Genomic DNA, 13,025 nt, shown 5'->3' on the forward strand with positions numbered 1-13,025 from the left:
TACTGTAGTTTTTGTTTCAAATTATTTTGCAATTATATTTGATGTATACACATTTAGAACTGCTATGTCTTCTTGGTAGATTTCCTCTTTTATCATTTTATCATCAATGTCCCTGTCTACCTCTGGTGATTTTCTTTACAAGGGTGTTGACTTTATCTGATCTTAATTTGGCCACCACTGCTTTACTTTGGTTTATATTTCTGTGTTACATCATTTTCTGTCCTTTACTTTCAACTTGCTGATATTGTTATATTTGAAATTAGTTTCTTATGGCTGCGTTTAGTTGAGTCGGGTCCTTTAATCCACTCTGCCAATCCCTGTCTTTTAATTGGTATAGTTAGATCATTTACCTTTAATGTAACTATTTATTTAGGGTCTTAAATCTACCATTTAATTTTTTTCCTGCTTTAATTTCCATGAAATATTTTGCCTTCCTATCTATGAGGTATTAGTGATCATATATTTTCCTAACTGCAAAGTAAGTAAATAAAATTTACTGAATGTTCATATTAAATATTCGTGACATCAGTTCATGCCATGAGTTATCCATTCATCCATCCTTTTAAGAGATTTTTGCTAAACTTCTACTTTGGCCCAGGCATTGTCAGATGAAACATTCCTTTTTCAGGTATTTCTCTCCTCTCTTAGTTCTTTAGTGGTCTGTTTGTTTCTCATGGTGTTGTAGTAAATCATCACAAACTGGATGGCTTAAAACAACAGAAATGTACTCTCTCACAGTTCTGGATGCTAAAGGTAGCAAGTACTTTTTTAGCAACTGCTGCTGCTGCTACTGCTAAGTCTCTTCATTAGCAACTAGTAGTTGCTAAAAATAGCAACTGAATCTGAAATCAGTAGCCACAGAGTCAAAATCAAGGTGTCAGAGGGGCTCTGGGGAAGAATCTGTTGCTTGTCTATTCCAGCTTCTGGTGGTTGTCAGCACTCTCTGGCTTGTGGCAGTATCACTCCAGTCTCTGCTTTGTGGCCAGATTGCCTCTTATTCTATCTTCTTTGAATGTCTCTTTTAAGGACACTTGTTATTTGGTTTATAGTCTACTGGATAATCCATGACCAGCTCTTTATCTCAAGATCCCTTTTCAAATTAAGATAACATTCACAGTTTCCAGGATTATGGAGTAGATATATTTTATGGGGGAGGGCACTCTTCAACCTGGTCTTCCCAGGTGGCTCAGTGGTAAACAATTCGCCTACCAGTTCAAGGCTGTATATTGTCACCCTGCTTATTTAACTTATATGCAGAATACATCATGAGAAAAGCTGGGCTAGAAGAAGCACAAGTTGGAATCAAGATTGCCAGGAGAAATATCAATAACCTCGGATATGCAGATGACACCACCCTTATAGCAGAAAGTGAAGAAGAACTAAAGAGCCTCTTGATGAAAGTGAAAGAAGAGAGTGAAAAAGTTGGCTTAAAGCTCAACATTCAGAAAACTAAGATCATGGCATCTGGTCCCATCACTTCATGGGAAATAGATGGGGAAACAGTGGAAACAGTGTCAGGCTTTACTTTTGGGGGCTCCAAAATCACTGCAGATGGTGATTGCAGCCATGAAATCAAAGACGCTTACTCATTGGACTCCAGGAGTTGGTGATGGACAGGGAGGCCTGGCCTGTTGCGGTTCATGGGGTTGCAAAGAGTCCGACACGACTGAGTGACTGAGCACACACACATATGTACCATTCAACCAGCTGCAAGTAGTACTTTTATATGCAATTTTATTTTCCCATTTTTGATCTTCTCCTCACCTTGGCATGGCTCTCCGTTTTCCTTCCCTTCTCTTTCCTTCTTGAATTTTGTCTCTTAAAGTATTCACTTAGAGAGTGATGAGAATAGTGGAAAGATTGTACTGACCTATATTTTGCAGGCTACCATTACTGTAACAGTGGCTCAGTGGAAAAGCATCTGCCCGCAACGCTTGAGACGCTGGAGATGCGTGTTTGATCCCTAGATTGGGAAGATCTCCTGGAGGAGGAAATGGCAACCCACTCCAGTATTCTTGCCTGAAAAATCCTATGGACAGAGGAGCCTGGCAGGCTACAGTCTCTGGGGTCGCAAAGAGTCAGACATGACTGAGAGACTAAACAGAGATACTGCAGCAGGGAAAAGACTTTTTTTTCACAGCAGGGCAGCTTCATTTAGTCAGAATATGCTGCTTATTAGCAGGATTTACAAAGCACTGAAGCAAATAAAATAATACTTGAAAACACTCTTTAAAAAAGCCATATTAAGGTCTTTTTTTCAGCTGTGCCACTTGGTATATGAGATCTTAGTTCCCCAACCAGAGGCTGAGCTCATGACCTCTGCGGTTGAAGCACGGAGTCTTAACCTTTGGACCACTAGGGAAGTCCCCTTGTTAAGGCCTTATATACGTGTACTAACAAATAATCCCATTTGGAGAGTTAACTAAAATCATTTTTACTTAAATATTATGGCATCAGTAATTAACATTCAAATTAGTATCAGTTAAGGATAGGTGGAATTTCTTTCTGAGGTGACACCATATTTAATGACATCTGTTATAGCTATGTTTCAAGTTACTTGCACAACTTATGTTGCTTAGCTTATGTTTTAAAAACAAGTAAGTTTTTGCATGAAAATGGTTCTTGAGAAGAATTTGAAGTATTTAGGCGGCTAGAGTATTACAGATTGTTTTGGTAACATTTTAGTGACCTAATGAATGCTGTATCAAAAAGGTACCGTATAAATACACCCTACTGACTTTTAAAAATATAGAGTATATATATTATTAAGTTTCTGGCAACTCGGAATCAGTGGAGTGCAACAGATAGTTTCATTGTACTAGAAGAAAGTTGTATGATTCTGCTATAGCTAATTTTGTTGCTGTCCCTGCTGTTGTTATGATTATTAGTATTTTACTATAGTGAAATTTACCAAATCTATTTTTATAAAGTATAGCAAACTGGCAGGTCATAGGGGAAAATGAGGTCAAATTTTAAAGTAAGTAATAATGGTCTCAATATTTTTTCAGTAAGACGTGTAGATAATCATGTTTTAGCATAAACATAATTAATATCTCCATGTATTTGTTGTAAGATTTACCTAATGAAATTTCATCTCTGGCTTAATTTTTATATCTAATTGATGCATTTAAAGTTTAAAATTGTCAGAAGTTTGGTGTTCATTATTAAAAGCAGTTGTTTTCAAGTTAATCCATGCTTTTTACAATGTAAATTATAATCACAAATTTATAGTTACAAATCTTAAATTTGTGTTTTCTTTGTAAGTGCTGGTCAGGATATCCAGGGAACAAGCGTGATTGCGAATCTTCCATTTCTGATGCGACAGAACCCTGCTGAGACACTTCGGAGAGTCTTGCCAAAAGTTAGAGTAAGTTGCTGTGAAATAAGATTTGAATTCATCATGTTTTCCCAGTAGTACGTTGTCATTGCCAGGAGAAAATTTCAGAGCTTTGGATGGCTGATCTTTTGTACCTAACCACTGAGTGGAGGAAGTATTATAAATATTTTGAATTATTTTGAAAATATTTAGAGAACTTAGCTGATGGAAATGGAGAAATCTAGATCTTAAACTACAAAGTTTTCTGTAATCATTTTCTCAGTAGAAACATTATGTTTTCAGTAGCTTAAAAAAATTTTAGTCTTATAAAATCATAGCAATCTTTTTTGGTATTCTGTTGACAAACATATTATTAATAGTATTTCTAGAACATTGATAATACGATTTAACTGATAGTCTTAATAATCACCTTTTGGTGACTGCTCAAGAATCATCAAATAAAGATTGGATTATGGCCACTGCAGTTTTAGTTTTATATTTAATTCCTTTCTAAATTCCTTCAGATTAGTTTTCCTGCTACTAATAAAATGTTTGATCTACTAGAACTTTCTTTTCTTTATTTAATATTGATTATTAATATATAATATTAAATATCTGATGCATACTATTTATTATTTATTTGTACCATATGCAAAGTGTTCTGTAATAGAACTTGAATGAACACAACAGATGATGCCTTTTGGGTCCTCAGGGAGCTTACCTGCTAATGAGGTCAAGGAGGTTACATAGTACTGGGGGTTCTGTTTGCGAATAGTGAGTTTTATAGACTTTGCTTTGGCTTTCTGTTTGGATTAACTTAAAGAAAATTTTTTTTAATTAATTTATATGTGTTTAAAATATTATTATTATGTGCCCTTGGGTTTTATTTTTAGGCATATACAGCATGCTTCCAGTGATGAAGATCAGGGATATAACATGTTATTTTTATAAGATGCCCAGATTTCTATGCAGACAGTATGGATGTACTTTGTATATATATATATATATATATATATATATATATATATATATATTAACACATTATAGAGGTGAATGGAGAAATTGCTTTTTTTTAGTAGTGTATGTGATTCAAAAGCAAAGGAAGCTTTTTCATGTCTGTTTTTCTCAGCTCATTCTGTAATTTCAGTGGAATTAAGTCTATACAATCTAGGTTTAATTTCTCATTCAACTGAAGTGATATTAACTGACCTAAGCTTGTTAGTATGTCACCTGGGAATACCAGTTAAACACTTGTAGAAGGGAACAGGTGTAGATCCTCTTGACCAAGGAGTTATTATGCATAAGCAAATTAGATTTATAGCTCAAAATATTGAGCACACTGTACACTCTGCATTGAGCAGGCTGAATCTGGGCCAAGAGAACATGCTGCAAGTTGTAAGTTTCATAAAGCAAGAATGAAAGGTGAAGGACAGACAGTGGTGAGCTTTAGAGGTCTCTGAATTATTTTGAAAAAAAGTGTTTGCCGAAGAGTTCACACTAAAGTTAATTAAATATTAATGTCTAAAAAAAGTTTTAATTTCATGGAAATATATACAGAATATTACATAGAGAGTATTTATACAAAGAATCAAATGTTTCTGCTGAAACTATGTAACTGAGTTATAGAGGACAAGATTTTAGTAGCCTTTTAAAGAAATATTAAGTTTAATTCATAATACAGAAGATTAACTAAATAAATGCATATAAGGAAAATATAAACTAATGATTATATTATACTAAGAAAATCTTTATTGCTGAATGATTTCATTTATTTCTTTAATCAACAAGCAGCCATTTATTTAGGATGCTCATCTATCTTACCCTTTACTATAAAATGTAGAAAACAGTCCCTGATTAGATTCTGTATCAGGAAGACATAGAAACTATGGAAAACAATGAAAGAACAAGCATAGGGGATTATTTAATGTGTGGTTCTGACTTTATGTAAAAATGCTGATGAATTAAGCAAATGGGAAAGACTTTTTAATGGGGGCAATAATACTGACTTTAATAGAGGGTTTAATGTAAAATGTAGGCAGCTGAACATTTAAGCAACTGCACCTCAAATAATAAAACCTATGTTTATGAGCAAATCATTTAAAATCATAATGTTCAATATTAAGATTTATTGGTACACATAACACCTTCTTTAATTCTGCCTTGCTTCTGTGAGTGGTGACTTCCAGGTGATACAAGTATGACAAAAATCACACAGAGCTGCTTTATTCACTTTTGCATGGCCATACTCTCTTAGCTAATTTTATAAAAAAGCAATCTTGTGTCTCAAAGTGAGCATTTAGTAATAATGGCTTCATAAATATTTACTGAGTACCTCCCACTGTTCTAAGCTCTGAGAAGACAGAGGTGAACAAAACAAGAACTTACCCTCAAAGAATTTTTTTAGGGGGGTGGGAAATAGACATTAAACAAGTGGGTGAGCATGAAAAACAGAGTAAAGTTGGGGAGGGGGAGGTGGGGGAGTTGGGAGTGTGAGGGCACTAACAGCATTGGGAGGTCAAAGAAGCATCTCTGAGGAATTGAATGCTGAAGGGATGGGATAGGAGAAACAGCCATTTGAGGAGATGAGAACAAGTGGTCCAGGCAGAGAGAGCAGAAGGAGTTGGGGGAGTTCAAAGAGGTCGTAAGTGTGGTGGAGTCCAGTGGGTAAGGGTAGGTTGTGACTTGAAGAGGTTAGAGAGATGGTCAGTGACAGAGCGTGCATGAGTCATTCTTTCTTCGAACAGTGGAAGGCCTTGAAGACTTGAAGCTGGGCAGGACTTTGAGAAGGATTTATCCCGTTAACATTTTGCAGTGATCATTTTGCTAATTGTGTGGAGAGTAGATTGGAGTGGGAGGAAGTTGCAGCTCTAGTCCTTGTAGTATGTGAAGCTGGCTTGGAGCAGGAGAGCAAATTAGGATGACAGAGAATGGTGGATATATCTGAGATGTATTTATTGAGATAGAATGAACTTAATGACGGACCCGATGTGGGAAATGGAGGAATGACTTCCAGATTTCTGGATTGTTTCTGCTGGTTTTGAGTGTCTTGGTTGATAGTTTATTACATCAACAGGGAAAAATAATTTGAATACTTACTAATGCTAATCTTCTATGATTGATTCACTTTTCTAGAATTTAAAGACATGAATAATAAATATTTTGTGTAAGAAGTTAATCGTTCTCCAGATTCTTTTCACATTTATAGCAGTAGTATAAGCAGCTTTTTAGAACTCACACTGTACCTTATCTTTACCTTGAAGAACATCAGATGAAGTGATGCAGATTTTTCTGGCCTTATATATTATAAAATTTCACCAAACAAAATATTTTAAATTCTGTTTTTGTTTTGTTGTATAGCATATGCATTTCATCTTTATAATAATGTATTAACTTAAAAATGGCTTTTAAAACAGGTTGCTGTTTTCACTGTTTTAGAGACGAAGGAATTTGAGGTTAAAAATAAAATGGCAGAAAGAGAGGCAGGATTAGAACTGAACTCATCGTAGTATTCTACAATTTGCTTTCTAAATTCTATCCAAAGTGGACGATGAATGATAGTGCAATTAGATCACTCATCTCAAGGTTAATTTAAGTAAGAGTCCAGAAAGGAAACATTTTGACCTCTATTCAGATTCTCTAATTCTAGATATGAGACGTGTCTGAATGTACAGTTGACCTTTCAACAGCATGGGTTTGAACTGCTTGGGCCCATCTTTACTTGAACTTTTTCAGTAAATATGTACCGCAGTCCTTCATCATCAGGTTTCAGTTGAATATGTGGTTACCAAATCTGGGAAACAGGGAGGGTCCACTGTAAAGTTTTATTTGGATTTCCCACTAAGTGGAGGATTGGCACCCCTAAACCATGTTGTTCAGGGTCTACTGTAATTACTGTATCTGTTTTTAATCCTAGGATATCTTTTGAAAAAGGAAGGCTTTTTCTGTGGTCTTTGTTGATTAAGTTTGAATTCTTCCTATGACATATTACATTGAATTAATATTGGATATTAAGATTTGATCTGAACTTTTGGTTGTCTAAAAGTGAAAGAATTTGTTTCACCAGCATACATTTCTAAAATACTGTGGTCCTTTATAAAATTTAAAATAGTGATATCATTAACCATGTGATATCAGTGCCTTCTTTATAAATCAAGCACAAAAAAAAGTCTCTGCTTGTTGAGTTATTGGATCCTGTTATTGTTTTTTCACTTACTTTGGGAACCAAAAGATATGGCATAAAACCATCTATTAGAAGATGTGCAATGTCAGGAACAGATAGAAATAGCTAGCATTTGTTGAGGTCTTAAGATGGGTGAAGCACTCTGTCAAACATTTTACAGCTCTTTGTTGATTTTTTATCTCTTTGAATGCCCATGGCAGTTCTATATGGGTCACAACTTAGGTCAGTTAACTTTCCCAAAGTCACAAAACTAGCAAGTGGTGTGATGAGGTTTGAATAAGGAGTCTGACACCCAGGTTCTTCCTCTTAACTGCTATACCACTGTCTCATTAGCTAATCATGATGTCAATAAATAAGTAATATGTCATTTTAGTTCCTAAGCCTTAGTCATCTCTCCTCTGATTACTGTAGTAGCCTCTTCACTGGACCTGTTGCTCCTTTTGCTGTCTGGAGCCCATTCGGCCAGAGGGATCTTTCATTTATTTATTTATTTAGGAACAAATTAATATATTTATTTATTTATTTAGGAACAAATAAACTTTGACAAAGAAAACTGTGTATATTCAAAGTATACAATGCGATGATTTAATATATATTATACATTGTGAAATACTCACCCCTATCAAATGAATTAATACATCCATCATCTCACATAGTTAATTTTTTTCTTCAGAGAGATCTTTTAAAGATCTTTCAGAGAGATCAATCATATCTTTTCTTCTTGAATGAAAACTACTGAAGTGGTGTGGTAGGCAGAACAGTTCCTACCATATCCCGGAACTATACATGTCACTTTCTTTAGAAAAAGAGCTTTTATAGATGTGGGTAAGGATCTTGACTGAAGGAGATTATCCTGGATTATCAGGGTGGGCCCTAAATGCCAGCACATGCATCCTTAGAAGAGGAATGCAGAGGGAGGTTTGACCCAAACCTGGAGGAGGAAGCAGCATGAAGACAGAGGCAGGGACTGCAGTGATGTGGCCACCAGCCAAAGAAGGCCAACGACTACTAGAAGCTGGAAGAGGCAAGTACCTGATCCTGCCTAGCAGGGAGTGTGGCCTTGCCAACAATTTGATTTTGACTGAGTGATACTGATTAGGACTAATGGCCTCCAGAACGGTGAGAGAATACATTTCTGTTGTTCTAAGCCTTTCAGTTTTTGCTAATTTATCATACCAACCACAGGAAAGTGGCTCCGTGGTGAAGAATCCACCTGCCAATTGTAGGAGATGCAGAAGATGTGGAATTGATCCCTGGGTCGGGACAGTTCCTTGGAGTAGGAAACGGCAGCCCAGTATTCTTGCCTGGACAATCCCATGGACAGAGGAGCCTGGCAGCCTATAGTCCATGGGGTTGCAAGGAGTTGGACACAACTGAGCAATTGAGCATGCACATAGAGGAAAGTAATACAAGTAACTTCTCATTTCAGGTAGAATAAAACTCCTTCAGTTCTCTAAAATGACCCTGACTAGCTTTCTACCCCACCTACCATTCTTTTCTGTTTCTTCCATCAGGACAGAAGTCTTGTCAGTCTGATTTATCACTTTGTCCCCAGAATGTAGAAAAGTACTTGGCAAAAATAGGCACTCAAAAATAATTTTAAAACGAGCATTGATTGAGCTTAATATTCTGAGACAGTAAGTGTCTACCTGAAAGATCAATGACACATTGGCCTGAACCACTAATGGCATTCTTGGATGAGAAGTATAAACAGTCTATCAGTGGAGTGATACGGTGCTGACTTACGTTTCTAGGGAGACCTTTTTTGCGGGGAGGAGTGGGAGAAAGATACATATTAGGGAAGAGATAAAGTAGACTTAATCACATGAAACTTGATTATATAAGATCAGAATATGTGGTGCCCCCATCTTTTGATTCTGAAAAGATTTATCACTTCTACTTTTCTCATAAGTTTCTCCCAATGTGATTATTTGAGTATTTTATATCTACTGAATAAAAGTAGATTTAAAAAATTTTATTAAAAATTTTTTATAGACAACCTTTACTATGTAAATAAATATGTTTGTTACTGAAAGTTTTACCTACTCTTTAAGTTCTGTTTCAAGTGGTACAGAGATGTGGATCCAACAAAGATAGTAAAGTGAAGAACCCTCCCCGTGGGCCAGGCCTTGTGCTCAGCAGTTTAGATACATCCTCTTAAACTTCTTAACAATTCCATGCCATATATTTATTCTTGTTTGACAGTTGAGAAAATCTAGGCTGAAAAAATTCTGTTCGACTATAATATTTTGTTTAAGCATGCAATTATATAATTTATTCTTACAATACACCAAGGAAAAAAGAAATAGTCTTAACTAAAAGAGTTAAAGAGCACAGAGATGATACAAATTGCCTTTTCCTTTGGTTTGTACTTCAAAAATAAAAGTACCTGTCTTCCTCACTGCCCGAGATGTTTTCTGAGAAAAGTTAAAAGTTAAGTTCTTGAAAAAAAAAGGGTTTTGTAAAGGCAACACAGTTCTACATAATAAGCAGAACATGATGTTCCAGACTCCCTGCAGGTCATAAAAAGCCCACAGTAGAGCAGGTCTCTACTGACAGGCTAAGCATTTAAGGACACTCTGATGTGAAGTAAGGTGAAGAAGAAAGTGAAGTTATTCCTGTAATGTCAGATTGATGGAGAAAATTTATCAGGGCCAGAATTGATCTTATGAGTAGTTTTTACAGGAAAGGAAGCATAAAATTGTGTAACTTATTCTTCCAGTTCACTAAGAAAAAAAAAAAAGTAGCATTAACCAAAGGATTTAGAGAGCATAGACAGATGGTATAAAATGACTCTTCTCTGGTTTATAGCTCAAAAATAAAAGTACACTGACCACAATGCATTCTGAAAATAATATCTGTGTTATATCTTTTTATGTATATCCATAAAGACAAAATAGAGTAACATCATTAATTCTTTGATGATAGTAAATTCAATGAAAACATTGACTGTAAATATAGCTGTTTTCCGGACATATATAAAAATTACACAAGCTAGTATTCTTAATAGATCTAAAAATACTGCCTTTCAGTATGATAAATTCTAGTGGAGACCAGTGTTCTCACTTAAATTTCTTAGTCATTCAATCATTTGTTATTTTTATCCTGCCTACAGTAAAAATGAGCTGGAACTTCTGAATCTCTTAATTAGAAAATCTTTCTTTTCTGTGATAATGGGACCACCATTACTACTTGAATATGGTTTCTGACTTTAGGCATTTGGATGACACAAAGGATAATTTATGGATATGTTGATCTACAATCCTTGCAAAATTATAAAACTAAGAAGATATTCACATATTGTACCGTAATAAAGGTCTTTGTTTGATTTAAAACTGTATGGATTTACTAGCCTTTTGGTAGTGTGTTGAGGTAGATAGCCTAGAAAATGTTCCCATATCAGAACATCTTGACACTCTAGATGAGGTCTCACAAGCATTCTTTTAAATGTACGGTTAAGCTTGTAAGAGAGTAAGGCATATTCAGGAGTCAGAAACAAAATAGTCCCATCCACTTCTACTTAGGTATGTGCAGGAAAGCATCATTCCTGTTCTAACAATGATGGCTTGTGTTCACAAAATTCACATGATCGTAACTTTTCTCAAGCCCATCAGAAGTGGTCACAAAGAAACAAGTGAAGTCTATTCAGAAGAGCTCTCTGAAGAGCAATGGGACACAAGGATGCTGACTTTCGACAAGAGTTTCAGAGGAAGAAGTGGGCACCAGATAAAATCGTTAGGAAAAATCAGCTAAACTGTTAAAACGTTTTTAAAGATTGCTATCCGTTTGGAGTAGCTCAGAGCTCCAGACACAAGGGAACTTGGCACTCACTGGTGGGCTCTTTGCCACACGCCCCCTTGGGCAGGTCAGGAGGCTGGAGAGAACCTCCTTTGGTGATGCAGATGTGACTGTTTGTTGATTCTTACTGGAGAACAGGGAACCACCCACTTCCTCACAGTGATGTGCGTGGACATATAGGGAATTTCAGCAGAAAGAATCGAATGAGAGTGCGTACTTACAGGATGACCAGATGCATTGCTAGCCCTGCCCTGTGCTATGTCTTCAGCTCCTTGGCTGTAACTAAATGGATATGTTTCAATATTGGAATGTATATCATCAATAGCAGTCCCTCAAAGGTAGGAAAACATGTCTTTGACTTTTCTCCAGTTTCTCAGAATACTTTGTGTGATGTTGGTACTTAATAAATAGGAGTTTCCTGGTGGCTCAGTGGTAAAGAATCCTCCTGCTTAGCGGGAAATGCAGGTTCAATCCCTGGGTTGGGAAGATCCCCTGGAAAAGGAAATGGCATCTCACTCCAGTATTCTTGCCTGGGAAATCCCATGGACAGAGGAGCCTGGTGGGCTGCCATCCATGGGGTCTCAAAGAGTCAAACACCACTGAGCAACTAAATAGCAACAGCAGCTTAATAAATAGCTGTGACTGAAATTAAAATTATACTATCAAAATTAGACTTTCATTGGCTTAGAGATTAGGATAGAAGGGGAAAGTGACTGACTAGAGAGAAAAGAAGGCATTACTTGCTTATAGAAATGTGTCACACTTTCCAGTGCCATCTCCCCCTGTAAACCGTTTATAATTTCTTTTTTCAAAAAAATGTTTAATAAAGTGGAACATTTGAAATGGTTATTTATAGCTCTTGTGTCCATTAGTTATTTCTTTGAAATGGGCACATCCTTTTTTTGCAGTGTTTTAAATTTTTATTTACAGTTCAAGTGTAAATCATGAAATTTCTGATGAGTCTGATTTATTATGTGTGAAAAATGACAGAGTTGTTCCAGCTCAAAGTTCCGTTTCAGAACCGTGGTCTTGAAATGCACTGATCTTTTTGGATGTCCTGGTGATTATGCATGGCTGGATACTTCATTGCATGCTTGCAGTCATCTAGTGATAGTTTCTATTGGTACAGCTATTTCCTTTTTTGGAAAGAGATCTTCTGATATTTTTATGTGTACCTCCTCATGAACCTTGCTGATCACTGAAACAGATTAAAAGAGGGTAAAACACACCCTTTTTATTCCTGTCTGCTGCCTCCTCTTTATTTTCCCCTCTCAGAATTTGATTTTTGATACTCTCAACTAGTTCTCCCCATCCTTCATGTAAGTGTGGAACATGGCAGTGAGTGATCAGGGAGTGAATGAGATACTGTAGTTAAATTGTTAAAGATATTTCATGGTTGGCGTTCCAATTATTCATATTTAAATCAGTTCTAAAGTCTTTTATAAATAGTATAATTATATAGTAAAAAGAGTTGTTCACTATTACTGTTAGGTACTAAAATTCCCATACTGTGGCTCTCAGAACCCCAGATATTTTATATGTCATAGGTTAATATTTTAATATAAAATATAAATACTAGGTTAGTATTTTAATATCTGCCCCAGGTTAGTATTTTCATACTTAACTCCCTATTATTTAATTTCAAAATAATCAGTGATGTTATCTCTAAAAATATACAAAGATACTTTGTAACTTTAGGATTCCTTTACCTTTAACAGCAGTCTTTACAGT

The 13,025-nt window shown here is 35.8% G+C and overlaps 1 protein-coding gene across 5 annotated transcripts in view; it reads left to right on the top strand.

The window, feature by feature from the left end:
* Nucleotides 1-13,025, top strand: part of PPP4R4 (protein phosphatase 4 regulatory subunit 4) — a 103,924-nt gene that overhangs the window by 36,537 nt on the left and 54,362 nt on the right. For all 5 annotated transcript variants that reach the window (XM_070357889.1, XM_070357890.1, XM_070357891.1 and 2 more), the window contains exon 3: nt 3,265-3,367. In XM_070357889.1, coding sequence (XP_070213990.1) covers nt 3,265-3,367 — 103 coding nt within the window. The remainder of the gene's footprint in view (nt 1-3,264; nt 3,368-13,025) is intronic.

This window comes from Bos mutus, chromosome 21 (assembly GCF_027580195.1).
Source record: "Bos mutus isolate GX-2022 chromosome 21, NWIPB_WYAK_1.1, whole genome shotgun sequence".
Classification (NCBI taxonomy): Eukaryota; Metazoa; Chordata; class Mammalia; order Artiodactyla; family Bovidae; genus Bos; species Bos mutus.